Source organism: Amaranthus tricolor, chromosome 11 (assembly GCF_026212465.1).
Source record: "Amaranthus tricolor cultivar Red isolate AtriRed21 chromosome 11, ASM2621246v1, whole genome shotgun sequence".
NCBI lineage: Eukaryota > Viridiplantae > Streptophyta > Magnoliopsida > Caryophyllales > Amaranthaceae > Amaranthus > Amaranthus tricolor.
Window position 1 is genome coordinate 24,105,275 of NC_080057.1, and position 19,373 is coordinate 24,124,647.

Consider the following 19,373-nt stretch of genomic DNA (forward strand, 5'->3'; position numbering starts at 1 on the left):
CCATATTTCTATTATTTATCATGATCCACGTTCTTTCTTTAATTCGTATTAACACATTTAATTATAATTTTATATTCATCTCTTTCACACATGTCTCTAACTTTTCCATAATTTACAGTTTTTTTTATGACTTGAAATTTGAATTGAAATTTTTTTTCTTAATTAGCTCATGAGTAAGAGTTGTACACAAGAATATTACAAAGAAAATTTGTCCCTATAATTTTATATACTATCTTATACTATTTATTACAAGACAAGGATAATATTTATACTATTTATTAGTAGATAAGGATAATATTTTAAGGTAAGAGATGAGAAATTAATTACACTGTAGGCGGTGAGAATTCAAACTTTTAAAAGGGATGGAATGTATGTAATCCAAATTCCAAAATTGAAAAAACATACACATATAGAACCATTAAGATTGTCAGACATAAAAATGTCAGTTAAGAGATATAATTGTTTACATGACATTCTTATGAAAGATAGAGAGAGATACAATAGAGTTAATATTAAGTCGATGTATTCAATTGGTCAAACCAATCAACAACTTCAACTAGCATACCCAATATTGAGACAGAGAGATCATTAAAAGTTTATGACTCTAAAAAATGCAAGCCCCTCATCCATATCATACCACAAAACTTAATGAGGACGGGCGAATTGACCTCTTCAACAGTCAATACCTTTTGCCGCATCCTCATTTATGGATATAGATTGTTACCTCCCTTTCATCTCCAAACCCTGATCATAGTTTTCTATGAACGGAATACACTGGGTACAATGATGATGATGAATAGTCGATAATTACAAGAGCTGTTAGCCTGTTACAGCCCCTCATTGCATATCATACGCCAAAACCTAAGATACTCATCAACTATTAAAACCCATCAAAGAGAAGAGGGGAAAATTCATCAACAGCTATCATTCAAGTACACTGCAAATTCATACACATGCATGATGCAACTGTAAAATACTAAAAGTCATGATCTGATGCATGATAATATTTCCATAAGTAGAAGTGCACAAAATTTACATCATCTCCATCATTCGCCATCAGCTTCAGGCAGACTGTATCTTCATTGCTCTGCTTTAGGATCGACATTATCGATCAAACCTCGAATCTTCACATCGTAGTAAACCTCTTCCACTCTTTTCAAGTCATACTTCATACCTGTGAATTGTGACGAGGGGAGGGAGTGTGCTTAGACATTTGGGTAATACAAGCAAATTGCATACAAAATGTCGATCACAAAAGACAGCTCAAAAATAGGTTAACAAACCATCAAACTTCTTGCGCAGAAAGTCATTCCGAAGGTTTAGCATCCGAAAGGCTGCATAAAGATCGGTCAAAAAGTTCAGCACCTTTCTCGGTGAATCATAGTCTCCATGTGTCACCCTATTGACCACATATCTGGGCTGCATCAAAAGAGTAGTATCAATAAACAATTAGATTCGTCTTAAGAAATCAATAGCAGAAGCAAGGCACTGACATAAGACACAAAACAAGCCGACATTTGTCCATACTATAGTCAAGAGTCACGACACGACTAGATTGCACAAGACATTAATAGACCTGAAAACCATGTGGAAAAGAACAGTACTAGACGCCCAATAAATAAAATACTACCAATAAAGGCCATACTTGAGAAGTCAAAAACTATCTTGGTAGTCTGTTGTACAAAACTGAAAATCCAACCGGTTACACTACTTTAAAGCCATGATTAAGAAAGCATTGTGAAGGAGACTAAAAATATATAGCATGAAAAATTTACCAATTCATTGGACATGAAACAGATTCCTGCAAAAAGAAAATAATCTCACATCAGCGTGTGTGCATAGATATATAGATAGTGAGTAATATGTCCATGAGCACATGACCATTATAACATGCAAAGAAAAAGAGCAATTGTACAATAATTTATGGCAATGGATGTTGTCTTCTAATCCAGAAGCCAAGATAAATAAGAAAGGAAAATCTTAAAGATGTGAATGTTAAAAAAACTAAAAGAAAAAAGAAAAAGTGTAAACATAATGGATGAAATCTTAATTTCTCACCCACTAGATAATCTTCGATGTCCAAACCAAATTCCGGCGTAATTACTGCAAGCAGGCCAAAATAAAAGTGGCAATCAGCAACACAAGGTTACTCTGTAACCCAGATCTAGCCAACAGCAAGAGTTCATTTTAACGTGCTTTTTTATACACTTCACAAACAAGTACTTAAGCAAAATATAGAAGATAAGTTATAGTACAAGAATGACATACTTTTACATCAAAGATTGGAAGCGGTAATGGGAGTACAGCAAAGACACAGGTTTCCCACCAGATCACCTTAACTATCCTAGTTGACAAGACATACTATGTCCCCATAAGTTTGCTCCAAGAGAAGGGAGTTAATTTTTTAATAATGCATAGCCATGTGGGTGCAGCAAGGCAAGTGAGAGAAGAGATAGAGAATTGGTCGGGCAAGCTTCAAAAAGGGGTAACGGAAAAGTCATAGGGACAAAGACAGTGATACAGATGCAAATAAAGCTTTTTGTCAACAGTAAACTATTTAGAGGTTCTGCCTTCATTACACAAAGTAAAAGTCAACATTAAAAAAGATTGGTTTGTATTTCGAAACACCCCAAACTGGAAAGTCTGACAATCAAGGTTTAGCGGAGTATATACAAAATAAACAAGCATTCAAATTTACCTAATCACACAAATGAACCATAGTAGAGAAATGACCACACTTAAATTGAAAAACTGCAATAAATTATCATTTTTACAAATCTTTAACAAAAGAAGATTTCTATTGTAACGACAACTGGACAAGCATCATCCCACAATAAAGGAAGAATATATCAAGACAAAAAACACCTAAAGCTGAAAGGCATCAAACCACACATTAAGAGAGTGACACCAAATACCCTAAAGCAAAAACAGTATGCACAATATATACAAAAAATTTATAAAGAGACAGTGAAATCTCATAATGAAACATTTAAGGTCATAAACTGAAAAGGCCAAGCATTCATTGCTCTTTACCTTACACATCACAAATCCACCACACAATTTCACAAGGCAAACACATCTTCGACACAGCCAGTCAATTAAACCACTAATCATTGAGGTTATGTGGTGAAGCAAAGTGTTTCTCACATTCAAACAGAAATTTGATAAAGCAGAATATACAATAAAATCAACTTATTCTGAAACAACCCAAGGGAGGCAAACAGCTTCTAGAGACAGGAAAACAGAAGCTTCAAAATCAACTTATAAGTAAGTGTTTCTCATAGAGCCTTTTCAGATTCACCCTTTACCCTTAGAGCATCTTCGATGAGGCTACAGCATTAGAAGGATGAAAAATGTCAAAACCTAATAAAACGAAGGTTCCAAGAGGCACTTACTTATTAAACAAAAAGATAACAAGGTATAGGTTGTACAAAAAATGGGTGACTATAATGAGAAAAGAAAGGAGAAAGTGGAAGTGTTACTGAACTATCCTCATTTTGAGTTACATAGTGACCCTGGGCACTGGGGTTATAGGAGGTATCCCACCTTCTTCCCTCTACCTCATGTTGTTACTAAGTCAATCCATTTACCACCATATCATCCCCTTTATCACAACCTCTACTCACCTATGATCTTAGCGTGTGTTCTATTACCCCCTTCATTAGTTATTCTCAAACCAAGAATAGTGCTATAGAGAAAGGGCTCACTTAATGAAGCATGTATCCTGTACAACATTCTAGCACAAAAATAATACCCATAAAAATGCTAACAATATAGAAAGCTAAGAATTAACCGCACATCCAAGTTTCTCTTGAGCTTCAGGATGCAAAAGAAGATTTCCAGTCTCTAACCAATGTATAAATGCAAGCACTGATACTACAGTTTGAGTTTCACTCTTCCAATCATTATGGTACCTACATATATAACCAACAATCATAAATACAAAATCATGCTACACTCCCGAATTGCACCAATAAAAGTAAGAGATCATCAAAATTCTTAGTCTAGCTTCAGTTTTCACAAACCTGTAGTACTGACCAGGGCACTCTCGAACAATCTCAGCAAGCTGGTTGAAGTGCTCCTGAAGCACACCTATTCGTGACTTAGCCATCTCTAGCGTCTCTAATTTTTCATCAAAAAAATGAATCTAAGTCAATCTAACCTCTAAATTTTGCACAAAAGATAATGTAAATCAATTTCAATTCCTGAATAAAATGCAGTTCAAATGACTAAGATTTATGTACTCATTGCCAGTTAAGAAAAATGAAAAGTACAAAAGTTCATTACTCATACAGTCCCAAGAAATTCAAACTACTCACAGTATCATCAAACAGAAAACCCAGAAATTTTGATGCAAAGATCACTAGTTATGAATGGAATTTATAATCATTTGGTTTCGCATTAAATTAGTTAGACTACAGTAAAATGGTTCGTTAAATCAATTGAGCTTAAAATTGCACATGATATTTGTAATGAAGGGTTAATTGCAAACAACCTCTTCACAAATAATACACCATATAAATGGCTCACTGAATCATGTGAGCTTCTTATGTTAGGTTGCACATAATATTCAGGTTAATTCTCAAACAACTAGTAAATTGATATAAAACCAAGTTTCACATTGAAATTGAAGGAAAACCTAGAGAAATAAGTGAAAAAAATGGGAAATGTGAAGCAAAAAGTACCAGAAATAGGACGAGATTGATAAACAAGAAGAAGATTAGCATGCATGATTCTAGTAATAGAGTCGATTTGAAGCGCAATAGCACGAATTCTTTCACGCAAATTCCCAGAATCATCCAGTTGGGTTCGAAAGGTTTGAAATTGGGTGTCAATAGTAGCATCAAAAGGAGTAATACTAGCACCATCCGCCATTGAAGATGTCAGAAAAGAAGATGAAACTAAAGAACGAATTGAAAAGAAAGGGGAGAGAGAAAGTGGAATGGTGCGAGGTTTAAGGGATGAGAGAATGGAATTTGGAAATGGATTAGGGTTTAAGGTCATTGCCCGAAACATTGTGGCGTACCTAAACGCCTTCATTGTGCGTCCTGTTTCACGCAACAAGTTTCTAACTTTCTACCATTCTATAAAGTTGTATAAACATGGCACGGTCTGAGCCGACATGTGGATGGTACGAGCATAAGCATTGTTTTATATGGACGGGCAGTACACTACCCGCTAATTATTATAGTGGACTATAAGTGTGTTATGGTCACTATTTGATGAGAATGGTGCGACATATCACGTGGTTCCCAGGATATAAGTACATGGTACAAGCTCGTGTTGTGCCACTCTGAAATTGCACCACACAACTTGTTATAGTTTATGGCCCACCATGGCACAACCCTTTAAGAATTTGGTCCACTACAGTATGACCTAATAGTGGCTCGACACGACACAAATTTCATGTCTAATTTGCTAGCTGAAAAAATTACTCTATATTCCTTTAAACTTGACACACATATTACTCTAGTCTTCTCCTTTCAATACCTCACATTCCTATTTTGACAATGGACTCACCTCTAGTTTACTCTTGTTTACAAACTCTCTCTCTATTCATCTCATCCATTTAGCTACTTTGAAGAAGACAAAAAGAGATAGATCGAAATGGACAACAAATTAAAGAATGACATTGTTGAAACAAGGGCCCATTCCCATCACTATGATGATGAGTTTGATCAGTGGCATGGGTTATGGGAGGATAAGCTTTGGATCACTTAATGAAGTGATCAGTGATAAAGACTTGGAGAGCTTTGGGCAGGCATGGAGTGGCTTGATCAAAGCAAGATAGTGCTAAACATGGGGCTTAGCAAGTGCATTGATTGTGGCAAGGCTTAAGGAGAACATTGCACGATCAATACATTAGTTCACTCGAGGTCAGAAGGCAAGTCGAGCGGATTGTCGCTTGGTCGAGCGGAGTACAACACCCAAAATTGACGACTTTTTGTTTTGTTATTGGAAACACTTGGGGAGCAAGACTTTTTTTTAGGGTTTCTAATACGTTGAGGGGACTATGTAAAGGGGTCTTAGAACATTATTAAATGTATGTAGAGAGGCTAATACACAAGAGGCAACTAGGGTTCATCCATTAAAGTTCTTCTTGTATTAGTGTGTTTGAGTGAGACCACTATTAAAGATGATGTCTTTACCTTGAGAGAGTTCTCAAAGGTTATGTGAGGCTTGTCATTAGTGTATGTTGATATTGATATATTAAAGCAAGTAATCTTTGTTTGAGGGAGAGGTATCCTTAGATACCTCATAAATCTTGTGTGTGCTCTTCTATTGTGTTGTGCTTTATTTTTGTGCATTTGTTTGTCATTTGTTATTCACCAAACATCCTAAACCTTGCATTTCAGACACGAAATAAGAGATTTGCAAAACCATGACAATGTATGAAAATGAATAAAGGAGATATTTGTGTCCATCACTAAAATTTATTTTCTTAGCTATAGATTAGTACATTAGATGAGATCGAAAAAACTATAAATTTTGAAAGACAAATTTCTATTAAGACATTAGTTTTGTTATAATAAAGCTTGTAAAGAAGTCTCTAATAAGTTACTGGTCTGGTGATAAAAATTTAAACGCAAGCAAAATTTGTATTACGAAACAGTTATGAAACTATGATCTATCTCTTAAGCATGGAAATTTTTTAGTCACAAATAAAATTGTTAGTTATGTGATATACTTGTATGTACAGCCTGTAAGAAAGAATAAGATACACAAATTTCATCTAAATTTACATGAAAACCCATTTAAAGAAAATGGGTAGCAATTTTATCAGTAAAAGCTCAACCATAAGGCTTTTCAATCTAGTATACAATGAGAATAAAACCATTCAGATTTGCTTTAAAGGACTAAATCTGTATATGCTTTTAAGCCATGGCTGTCAAGTGATTCCTTAAGCTTGTGCAGCGCTCGACTTTCTATTTGTCGGACCCTTTCCTTAGACAAGCTATACATTGCTCCAATCTCCGACAAGGACATCCGTTTCCCAGAAGCCGAAGCAGATCCTATACCATACCTTAACTTGATTATTTGCTGTTCTCGGGGAGCAAGGGTACAAAGAAGGTTGCGTACATGTTTCCGCATCATCTGTCTTTCTGCGCATACATCTGGGTTTTCGATTTTAGTGTCTGCGGTAACTTCCTGCACAAGAAACGATGGAAAATACGGAGATTAAACTAGCACGGTTTTGTAAAACACAATATGTTTAGAAAAACCCGAAATGAGTTCCTCACTTGAAAAGTGATATCCTGATCTGTCCATATGGATAGCTGCATCGAAAGTGGATTTCTCATAAGGATTAACAAATTCTGCAACTTATTAGTTGTGATTCCTACACGGACTGCCAATTCTTCTGTTGTCGGATGTTGATGCCCTTCTTGGATTAACGATTTTCGAGCTTCCATGACCTTGACATGGAGACTGTACATATTCTCCTGCAGAAGTTCAACCGTAATCATTGAGGACGTAGTTGGTTATAGCATATTAGAACTAGCCAAAAAAAACTTACGCTACATGTATTTTGTATTGAAGTTTTTGCCAGGTGACCAACTCAATCAAAAACTTAAGCTGATGGTTGAGGCCCTAGGATATGTTATATATTCTATCACAAGAGAGCCCCTTTGGGCTAGAACAGTGTCACATGATTCGCTAATCTTCTCGCGAATCGCGAATCGCAAAAGCGAATTATGATCAATTTTGGGCTATTTTTTAAGTTATTTTGAGCGAATTTGCGAATTCAAAAAGCGAATTAACTAGCAAATTATGTAACACTAGGCTAGAAGAGTAAATGCAGCACAATCCTCCTTAAACTTGGAGGTAAATATTCCACTTGAAATGAGGGTTGGATGAGATTCGAATCCATTAACTTTTGTCATGTTAGCTTTGATACCATACCAAGGAACCAACTCAACAAAAACCAAAACCTTAAGTTCAAGGTTGAAACCCAAATTATGTTATATACTCTTATCAGTTTTCGGACATTTAAAAAGTATAGGGTGTAATATAAAAGAAAATTTTGTTCTAGATACAGAAATTGTTATTCAGAAACATCCAAAATGAAGAGCTTTTGGATGGTGGTAATTCCACAACTTCAAGAGGACATCAAGACTGAAGACCAACTCCAAAAAAAAAGGCATTTCAGAATTCATACCGGCAAACGGATGGTCTTTGAATGTTGAAAAATGGCCTTCCTAATAGATTGCCTTATCCACCAATATGCATAGCTAGGAAATCGGCAGCCCGCTTGGGGCTTGAACTTCTCCACACTCTTCATTAGCCCCATACTTCCTTCCTTTGGCAGAAATACAGAATAAAAAAAGACTTGCTCAGTTTTTGTCCTATGAAAATCCCACAATAACAAAAATGCGAAATTTTACAGCTCATCATCATCATCAACCCAATATCACACTCGAAAACAGGGTCTGGGTAAGGGAAGGTGCCAGATAATCCATACCCGTGCTCCCTTTAACTAAATTTTGCAGCTAAAAGTATAAAAAAAAACTTAACATAGAAGGAAGTCAGAAGCAGAGGTATTGTTTTCGTTTTACCTGCAATAAGTCCTTAAGACCGAGGCCACGGCCTTGATATTGTTTGGCTATATATACCACCATACGGAAATTAGCATAGATCAGTTTTTCACGGCTTCTCTTCCCGGAGAGAATCTCTGAATGCAATTCCACGGAACTCAGCCCAACGGCATGAGCCCATTCGGCAAATGTTGGCTCACGATCGAATTGTGTTTGAAGCTTTTGCTTCACAGTATTGAGTTTATTGAGGTCCTGATAAAGAACAAATAGAAGTATCATTAGTAAGTTGTTTAGTGAGAATGTAACACTGGAGAGGGAATAAATAGCGTAAGGCACCTGTATGTCTCTAATTAATTCATTTTCTTGTTGTATGGTTAGCAATTGCTTCGTCTCTGGACCCCATAAAAATAGCCGAAGAGGATCGTTGGGATCATATCCTTCATTTAATCTTCTTGATTCGATCTTTTCAGAGCTACCCGTGTCATGAATTACTCTAGGCTTCGAGGACCTCCTTTTCTTGGCTCTTCTTTCTAAAAGCCGAGAAGACCTTACTGTTTTTGGTGCCGCTCTTAAAGACTTGCTCAACCTGAAATACAGAGACATACTCAGAATGCCACACTAATGTGATCGACTCATCAGGTTGGGGGTGGGGTTGGGTGGGGCAACCAATTCTTGATATCAAACTTTCGCTTGACCATTCCATTATTCCAATGCCAATAAGTGGCTCCCACCTAGGCGGGATTCAGGGCAGTCAGATGCACACAACTCTACGTCTTTACCCTAGTAAGTGATAACAAAGAGGTTGTTTCCAATAGAACATCGGTAGGGGCAACCAATTCTTGATCTCAAACTTTCGCTTGATCATTCCATTATTCCAATGCCATTAAGTGGCTCCCACTTAGGCGGGATTCAGGACGGTTAGATGTACGCAACTCTACGTCTTTACCCTAGTAAGCGATAACAAAGAGATTGTTTCCAATAGACCATGGGCAACCAATTCTTGATCTCAAACTTTCTCTTGATCATTCCATTATTCCAATGCCATTAAGTGGCTCCCACCTAGGCGGGATTCAGGGCAGTCAGATGTACGCAACTCTACGAATTACCCTAGTAAGTGATTACAAAGAGGTTGTTTCCAATAAACCATCGGTAGCAAACATCAAACGGAACATTTAATGTTGTATTATTCTCTTTGAAAGTAAACTTTCCCTGGTCTTGCCACTCTCTTCTATCTGTGAAAAATGCTGGAAGCTTCACCTGGATGAAAGGGATCCATCTGTATCAGCATCAAGAGCATCTGAGCTCTCGGCTAAGGATACAGCAAATTTTGAGGCTGAAAGCGCTTCTTCGGCAAGGAAAATCACGTCACATGACTTCGGGTCTAGAGGCTTTTCCACGGCAACTGAGGTAGTCGGTTCCTCATTTCCAAAAGACGGCAACCTGAAACAGAATCAAGCTATTGATGTAGACCCAGAAAATGGAATGATGGGTAACAACGCACAAGGACAAAATACTTTCTTTTCTTTTTTTCCCTGAACAGATCCGATGTATCAAATACAAACTTACAAGAATGACGAATCAGACCAATCGCAAAGCGGAAGTTCATAATCCCTCAGGTGCTCGAGAGCAGGTTGCACGTGCTCGATCTTCTTTCCCTCTAAAGTGGACAGTAACTGAGGGAAAATGAAAATACAGAAATTATTGAACCCATTATTGAACCTGAGAATGATAGATTATAAACTATGTTCCTCGGACTCTTCATTTTGCTTCACGTACTTGTATCCGATCCTTGATGCTCAGATATTGGTATGGCAATTAGACCCTTCATTTTAGGCGTAAAATTGAAAACTTAGATGTATCCGACACTTGGACACGTATCAGTATCCGAAATCAATACCCCGAGTCCAAGTAACATAGATTATAACAAAAGCAAACAGAAAACTTCTCGAACAATGGATCGCATCAATTGAAGATTAAGCAGAAAACGGAGCAGTAACTGCTTGGCAATAACGAGAATATATTGTAAGCGCGCTTATCTATCACAAACCAACACATAAGCATAGACTAACCTGACATGTATTATCTCCTTTAGGAACTGATAAGGATGGTTTGATTTCATCACGTTGCTCGTGTGAAAGAACAGAAGTAGGAAATTGCCTTAACGAGGAAAAAATGGGTGCCGAAGTAGCAAAAGATGTTTGCTCATTAACCATGGACGCTGCAAAATTAATGACACGAACAATGATTTAGAGACAGAAACAAATATCAGGACATACATTTAGAGACTATGAAGGCTCCAACAGTTGTAATAGTTTAGATATGATGAAGCTTCCAACAGTTTGAATTTGGAAACGTAGAAAGTTCCCTTACAAATAAATATGTTTCTACACCCATTAACATTGTAAACAAATCAAACAAGGAATACTAGTATACTACCACTTCTAAGTGGCTGCTGATTGTTCGACAATATTACAGCACATTGGTAACCCAACACCCAGTGTTTCAATTGTTGGATTAAGGCTTTGTCATTGTTATTATTCTTTAAATCCAACAAAATCTTTTGTTTACAATAAAAAACCAACAATGGGTGAAAACCACTAATCCATGTTTCCCTCCTAAAATGCAATTCCAAAAATCAATAAAATTATAGGATGTGACAAATGGGGATTTGATATTTGCCCATTATAACAAAATTAAACTCCTTACCACATATAAAACCAAAGAAGGATTTCCCAATATTCATCCGAATATAAATAGAATACCTTAGAAGAAAAACTAACCATTGATAAGGAACACAAGATAATGAAATTAAAATGCAGAACAAATAAATTGAATACCAGAAGGAGAAGAAGAACCATTATTTCTCAAATGGGTAGACTTGGGAGTAAATGAAGGGGATGAATGAAGAAAAATAATGGCAGCTTCCATGGATAATTGTGTTTGTGCAGAGAGAAATTTTAGAAGATGAAGAAATAGAAGTTAGAAGAAGATTTTGCTGCTCATTAGTCATCACTTCACTTGAATGTTGTCTCAGTTTCAGCCTCATAACCTCCCAGTAAGGGATCAGGTTTTGTTTTTGAACTTTTCCCAATTTCGAGCTTTAGTGCAAATTGGAGTTTTTTTTTAAAAAAAAATTTAAGATAGGGCCGAGAAAGAGGAAAACTAAGTGAAAATCGATCTTGGTATATTATCTGAAAAAGCGGTATTTGCTTGAGATAAGACTATTTTGCTTTTGTTTCATGTGAATTGCTACAAGTATAATTTCGGTGTTTTGTAACTTGTAAGAATAGATTTAAGGATTTGTATTTTAGAAGAATCGTATGAAGGTGATAACTTAATTGTTTGAATTAAAATTAAAAAAAGTAGATTAAATATACTGGATAGGCTACAAAAAGAAATTATTTCTTATGAAATAAAAGAAAATTTTCTAAAGTTTATATTGTTGTGTAGGGTAAATTTTTTTTTGAAAAATAAAGATAAAAAATAAGGAATTGTTTTTAATTTTTTTATTAATTTATTTAAAAAATAAGAGACAATATTAGCAATTTTCGTGTTATTATATAATCACAAAAACTTGGACGAGACGGTCTTATAATGAGACTGTCAATTTGGGTCGGTCCAATTCGCGTGTGTAACAATATTTCAATTTTCTGGGCATTTATTGATTTTGACCTTAAATGTATCAATTATGAAAATTGATATATTTAAGGTCAAAATTGATACCTTTAGCATCAAAATTGAAAAAATATCCAAAAAAACGAAAAAAATGCCCACATTATTACACGCACAAATTGAGCCGGCCTATATTAACAGTCTCATTATGAGACCGTCTCGTCCAAAACCAGTTGATATATAATATCATTTCACCCTTAAAGAATGAGAAAATAGAAACTACTAACATTATTTGCGGTTCCTTTACTTAAAGAATTGCCAACAAATGTTTGCGTTCTTTAAATGAATACTAAGGTGAGTAAGGTGTTGTTTGGTATGACTGTGGTTTCTATTTTTTGTTTTTAAAAGAAAAAATAAACCAAAATAATTTGGCATAATATTTTGAAGAACAATATTTGCTGAGTTTTTGCATAACCATGATGAAAAAATAAAAAACCACTTTTTGAGATTTTTTAATTTTTTTTCAATATATAATAACTAAGTATCGTCACACATTTGGACTTTCCCGTGAATAAAATTAATCTGAAATAGTCTCATTTAAATCAAACCAAAAAAAAATTGAGAAAAACAAATGCTTATCTTGGTTTAACATATACTATATGTATAATTAGATTTCTAAAGTAATTTTTTCACAAAAACTTAGACAAGACGGTCTAGTTATGATACTGTCAATTTGACCGGCCTAATTCGTTCGTGTAACAACATTTTAATTTTTTGAGCATTTATCAATTTTAACCTTAAAAGTATTAGTTTTGCAAATTAATACCTTTAAAGTCAAAATTGATACCTTTAAGATCAAAATTGAAAAGTGCCTAAAAAATGAAAAAAATACTCAAATTGTTACACGCACAAATTAAACTGGCCCAAATTCACGATCTCATTATAGGACCATCTCGGCCAAGACCATCTGATTTTTTTTTAAGTATTGTAAGCTGATATATTTTCTTATAGGAACAGTGTAAATGCCCCTCACATTCCAAAATACTTTGGAATAATTTGAAGTTTTTGAGTAGAATTAGTTTAAGTTTTCGAGTCAGGGCAAAATTTGATAAGTCTTCTGATTACGGTCAATATACAATTTTACACTCAATAATAAATCTTGAATTCCTCAGCCAAATCATACATTACAACAAATAATTACTATCACATACTAATAGACAATTGATCTCATCCTCAAAATGGTAACTTTTACTTGGGATCCAAGGGATACATTCGGCATTGCACCTTTCCCGTCTATACATCAGACGAGTAACCGGACGTGTAAACTAACCCGAGTATTAGATAAGCGCTGTTGCCATCAACATATCTTTCGAATGGTGTGTCTCCACAAACGGGCAAAGCAATCATCCTCGATACATTTTGAGTCTATAATTTTTTTCTTATTGTCGTTTATAGAAGCTTCTTTGGTGTCCGAATCCAAAAGTGGCAGCGGAACGGCTAACTCGGCTGATGCCCCAACAATACTATTTACCATATCTAAGACATCGCTCATCTTCGGGCGTGACTTTGGTTGTCGAACTAGGCATCGGTTAGCAACTACTGATAGCTTGTGTATGGATTTGAGAGAATAGTTTTTACCAAGCCTTGGATCCACAATCAGCTCGAATTTCTTCAAGTCGGTAAGGTATGGTCTCACCCAATCTAAAAGTCTTTGCTCACTCCTTGGGCGGTTTTTGTCTATAGGACGCCGCCCGGTGATAAGTTCGTAGAGGAAAACTCCATAACTCCATACGTCGTTCTTGCTCGTGAGACGTCCTGTTCGGATGTATTCTGGAGCAGCATATCCCAATGTTCCTACAATCTGACAAAGATCGTATATTTGAAAAAAGGGAAGAAAAAAAAAACTTTCGCCAGATACGGGTCTGTGGACAATAATATATGAACAACAGACGGGCTAAAATATAACACTCTAATACTAGATTACCAACGATTTTAGTATTACTATAGTCTACATAAGGTCTTTGGATTTGATCAATATACTTCACTAGACAATAGCTAGAACACAACAAATGGGGTTTCTTTTTGGTGTTTGCCTTTTTCTTTAGTTACTTCATCATTGAGCCTAGCGGGTCAGGAGAGAGGTGAAAGTTAGTCAAATAAAAACCGTAAATCAAATCAATTTGTATCGAAAAAGAAATACAGTTTAGATTTAATATGTATTCGATTTTTGGTTGAAAAATAAAAAACCAGAATATTTGGTACGTATTTGATTTGAATCAAATAAAAACCAAAAATCTAAACCCAACCCAAACTATATTTGATGCTTTTTTGTGATTTATCTGAGTGATTTGTCATGCTTTTCTATTTTGATTACACTAGTAGTTTTTCTTTCTAGTTTTTGGGATATTTGAAAATCAAGGTTTAATGGTGTTTGTGTGCATCTAGTTATTTCTTGTGGTTTGAATTAAATGGATTGTAATGTTTTCTTATAGAACTATTTCAATAGAGAAGGTACTAGAAAGATATGCAAATGTCATTGATTATGAAATAGATCCCATGTAAAACAAGACTAGTACTAACATACAATTTGGTCACTGTCGCGAAACGGATTTCATGAATGATGTGGGTCGTTTCACGGTTGTGTTGGCCTAAATTTTGGTAACGGTCTGGTAAATTCAAAACCCTTTAAGATACGGTCAAAATACGATGATACAACCTTGTTTTTGCATTAAGAGGTCAATAATCAACTGTGCTTCGAGATTGTTTAGAAAAAATATTTTAACTTTCAAATAAGCATCAGATATCACAAATCCATGGTCACTTTTTTAGAAAAACTGAAATTCCGGGACAGATTATAGAAAATGAGTTCAAAATAATATACCGCAGTTGAGACATGGGTCGATCCTTCGGGAGGACCCAATCTTGCAAGCCCAAAATCCGACAATTTTGCATTCCACTGATCATCCAACAGTATGTTTGAGGATTTAAAGTCCCTAAAGATAATCTGTCAGCAACAGAAACATTAGTGAGAATGGATGCGGAGGAGGTTTGACTTAACAAGTAACATTGACCTGATGGCACCGTACGACGTACATGATACTTTTATATTGACTTTTTGTTGGCTTTTGGCTTGTTGGCCCACTTTTGCTCTAATAAACAGTCAACAGCCAATACTTAAATTCACCAAAGAACTCCATAAGCAGCTAACTTTTTCAGGTAGCCTAAAAGCCAACAAAAACAGTTAACATTTTCACCTCGTCAAACAAGCCAACTAAAAAAGCCAAAAGCCAACAGCCACTAGCCAACAACCAATTGCCAAGCCCCCCCAAATCTTTGATTTTGTAGAATAATGAGTGAACAGAAAAGATATCTAATGGTTATAGAACTGAAGCTACCTGAAAATCCATGTCTTCATGAAGGTATTTTAGACCACGAGCCGCATCCCTAGCAATTCTTAGTCTCATAGCCCAAGGAAGAATTGTGCATGACTTAGAAGATAAATGATCATCTACACTTCCATTGGGCATGTATTCATAAACCAGAAGCCGTTGTATACCTCTCTCATCATCATCTGCACAATATCCCAATAATCTGACGAGGTTCTGATGCTCCACTACCCCTAAAACACTGACTTCTGTAACCCATTCTTTATGGCCCTATAAGACAAGAACAACAAAAATGAGAAGCTACATTATACTACAATAACATGAGATCTACATGTACATGAGCCGCATTCTTTGCCAAATACATGTAACCCATCCATGAATTGGAGCCTACTACCATAGAACTACACACTGTTACATAATTCGCTGGCTAGATTCGCTCAAAATGACCAAAATATAGCCTAAAACCGACCATAATTCACTTTTTCAGATTCGTGATTAGCAAGAAAATTAGCGGATCATGTGACACCGGAACTACATATATCCACATAATGTGACATGCACAAAGTTAACCAACACGATTCAAAAAAATTACGAACTTGCATTTTGTCAATATAAACTAACTATATAAAAGTTTGGGCAATTTATTTTTCTTACTCTTAATTCACTTAACTAGATTGAATTCATTAGTGCTCAATTAATTGGAGTATTAGACTTATTTGTGCAGAACTAAATTTTACTTAAGCTGAAACTAAAAGAATCATTTATGCTAAACAGAACTGAACTTATTCTTGTGTAACTGAGCTGAAACTTAACTTTGGTAAAAGAACACAAAATTTGCCATCTTTTTTTTTTTAATCACTCTATTATGCTTTACCATGGTTGCAACCTCTAGAATTTTCATGTTTGCTTTGGACTAACAAAAATTTTCCTTTATCAACATTTAAAACAGACATGCACACATAAACCCCCAAGCTATGTTACTCGGACTATTCATTTTGCTTCACGTACCCGTGTCGGATTCTTGATGCTCGTACATTGGTACGACACTTAGACACTTCATTAGTTCATTTTAGGCAAAAAAGTGAACATTTAGACATAACACTTAGACGCGTACCAGTATCCGACATCAGTACCGGATGCAAGTAACTTAGCCTACAAGTACACTTCAAAACATACACTCACGCAAGCTTCATGTCAACAATGAGAAAACTGAAGAAACAGTGACGACTAGGGACGGAACAATGTTATTCATATTGTACACGCCTTACAAATGCCTTCTTCATACACCAGAAGCATCCAACAGAGGAAATGAGTGAAGAAATAAAGAAATTTTTAACTAGAATAGCTAAATACACCTGTGGTATCATATTGGTATTTTTCGTACCAAATAAACAATCTTATACCTTCTAAAGGCACTTAAGCAGAAGAGGTGTTCAAAACAGACCCGATGACCCAATATTTGCCCGACTTTAGAACCAAACCCGACTTAACCTGACTTCAAAATGAATATAAAATAATATAAAAATCAATGTGGACACAAAACCCAATTTTAAACCGACCCAAAACATCTAATATGAAATTGACTCGATAACCCAAAGGAACACCTCTATAAGAGTAATTGTCAATAAAAGAAACTTGAAACTACTCCAATAGACAAAGATGCCCTTTCACCAACTTAATAAGTTTGATCTTAGTTTAGCAAATAATTTATCATAGGAACAATTCATACACAATCATTAAAGCAACTGAAAAGATAATCAACAAAAGAAGTGAATGAGGAAGTTACTTGCCTGAAGACCCCTTTTCCCAAGCTGTTTTACCGCAACATCCACCTTCACAGATTGGTCTTCCAAACTCTTTATTATTCCCTTATATACACATCCAAATCCTCCCTCTCCAATCCTAACGGATCGACTGAAGCCTTTGGTGGCAGTTTTTAACTCTTGAAATGTGAAAACTCTCAAGTTGGAGGTGGATCTCTGGGACATGCTAAGAAATGAGTTTTTCCTAATAGATTCCATGCTTGTATCAGAAACACCTTGTGAATTGAGATCAGAGCATGATCTATTTACTTCTTCATCACCAAGACCAGAATTTGACGACAGGTTAGATGCCAACTTCATTTCCTTCAACTCTCCTTTCTTAGCTTCATCAAAGACAGGAAGACACTTCATCGTTTCTAATCAATTAGTTACTATAGCAACAACTGCATTAAAGCAACACGAGAAATTGAAACAGAAAATTAGAATTGGGAGATCACCCATCTAATAAAACATAATTCAGATATAAAGTGAACCAAAATGAAATGAGCATAATCATTAGTTCAAAAGGCAGCAGTGACTTATGTTATGGAAATTGAGAACACAGCAAAAGGCCTCATAGGCTCATACTATATAATGAAATGCCCCTTTTAGGTGATACACCCTTAATAGATCATATAAAACACAACTGAAACATGAGGTACAAAGTTTATGCGAATCGGTGAAAGAGATAGAAAGAGTAATCATAAGCCCAAAAACGAATTGAATTCCACATTTAAGCTTGACCAAACAAAATTAAAGGTAAATCATCATATACATATCGAGCTGGTGGAATATTTTTTTGATGCTATGTCAAGGACCAAAGATTTGTAGTTCTTTGGTTGCAAAACATAGTAGACTATATTAAACTACCTCATTATATTATGTGCACTTCTTATTTATATAGAGTCGCATATGATTTTGCTACCATGATTAACTCTTTATCATCATTAACAAGCGCAATGCCGCAGAGTTGCATACATCCGATCCCCAAACCCCGCCTACGTGGGAGTCATTAATGGCATTTGTATTCGGTAATGAAATAATATCTCGTATTATGTCAAACCAACTCAATCAAAAATTTAAGCTCGTGGTTTTAACCCTATAATGTACTTCTTATTATGTATTCTATGATTCTATCACTTGATTAGTACAATTGAGCATACAGCTTTCATCCCATCAAAATCATTCTCGCCATAATTGGTAAAGTTTCCATTATTTGAGCAAAATAACTAGTAATTAGTAGATCCTCAATATACCCAAAAACCACAACTTAACTTTCAATATGGGTTTCAAATTTCAATCAAGCAACCATATATGAATACCTAAAGCTTAATTAAATTCACAAAATGCAAACTAATTACATAAAACCCTACAAGCAAAATTAGAATTATTTCAGCAAAAATCATTTAGTGTGATCTACAAGAAACATAATACTAATAGTAACAACCAAATTACACAAATAGATATATACTCACTCAATTCCATCAATTACCCAGAAAAGGAAAACAATTAAAAATACATGAAAACAAAAATAAAAATAAGATCAAAACCCTACAAGATTACCATAATCCAATAAGTGACAAAACCCACAAAATTAAGCTGAAAAAGTCACCTTCTTTCACGAGCTTCTTGAATCTTGACTGTACTGAAGGGAAATTAACTGAAGAGCGAACTGATAGAGAAAGTTGAATTCAAAGTAGAAGAAAAACGGACGAATGGACATTTTTAGGAAAGAGCTAAGAAAATGAGTGGGGACGGTAAGCAAGCTTCGTTGATTTCTTACCTTCAGATTCAAACGTGTTAATATTTATCCCATTTTAATTAACTTTCACCATAATTCGAATAAAAATAGATGTTTAAAATAATTTTATATAATAAATATAAACACAAAATTTAATTTTAAATTGATAAAAATATTTATTTAAAATCAATTTGATAAATTTATTAAACATCTACACTTGACGAATCACACACGAGAAAGAGAAAGAGAGTCAAGTCTACGCACGGCAGCTAGAAGTCAGCAAGCCATATTAGACGTT

The 19,373-nt window shown here is 35.2% G+C and overlaps 3 protein-coding genes across 4 annotated transcripts; all 3 read right to left on the minus strand.

The window, feature by feature from the left end:
* Positions 1-424: 424 nt before the first annotated feature.
* LOC130827612 (uncharacterized) lies at positions 425-5,217 on the minus strand. Its single transcript, XM_057693380.1, has 7 exons — positions 4,686-5,217; positions 4,026-4,122; positions 3,799-3,914; positions 2,059-2,103; positions 1,776-1,801; positions 1,284-1,419; positions 425-1,174 (listed from the first exon to the last, which is right to left on the minus strand). Exons 1-7 carry the CDS (start codon positions 5,038-5,040, stop codon positions 1,080-1,082), a joined length of 870 nt encoding a protein of 289 aa, XP_057549363.1. The 5' UTR covers positions 5,041-5,217; the 3' UTR covers positions 425-1,079.
* A 1,356-nt stretch (positions 5,218-6,573) lies between these two features.
* Positions 6,574-11,712, minus strand: LOC130827613 (RNA polymerase sigma factor sigF, chloroplastic). The gene is made up of 9 exons (XM_057693381.1): positions 11,372-11,712; positions 10,604-10,752; positions 10,101-10,207; positions 9,792-9,974; positions 8,871-9,120; positions 8,556-8,786; positions 8,159-8,299; positions 7,242-7,442; positions 6,574-7,149 (listed from the first exon to the last, which is right to left on the minus strand). The coding sequence occupies exons 1-9, from the start codon at positions 11,460-11,462 to the stop codon at positions 6,850-6,852; spliced, it is 1,653 nt and encodes a 550-aa protein (XP_057549364.1). The 5' UTR covers positions 11,463-11,712; the 3' UTR covers positions 6,574-6,849.
* Positions 11,713-13,038: 1,326 nt separating this feature from the next.
* Positions 13,039-19,346, minus strand: LOC130827614 (serine/threonine-protein kinase PCRK1-like). 2 transcript variants are annotated; one of them, XM_057693383.1, is made up of 5 exons: positions 18,898-19,346; positions 17,323-17,738; positions 15,542-15,802; positions 15,028-15,150; positions 13,039-14,007 (listed from the first exon to the last, which is right to left on the minus strand). In XM_057693383.1, exons 2-5 carry the CDS (start codon positions 17,704-17,706, stop codon positions 13,504-13,506), a joined length of 1,272 nt encoding a protein of 423 aa, XP_057549366.1. In that variant the 5' UTR covers positions 17,707-17,738; positions 18,898-19,346; the 3' UTR covers positions 13,039-13,503. The 2 variants fall into 2 exon arrangements, with proteins under 2 accessions (XP_057549366.1, XP_057549365.1); XM_057693382.1 differs by having other exon boundaries at positions 13,040-14,007; positions 18,947-19,346.
* Positions 19,347-19,373: the final 27 nt, after the last annotated feature.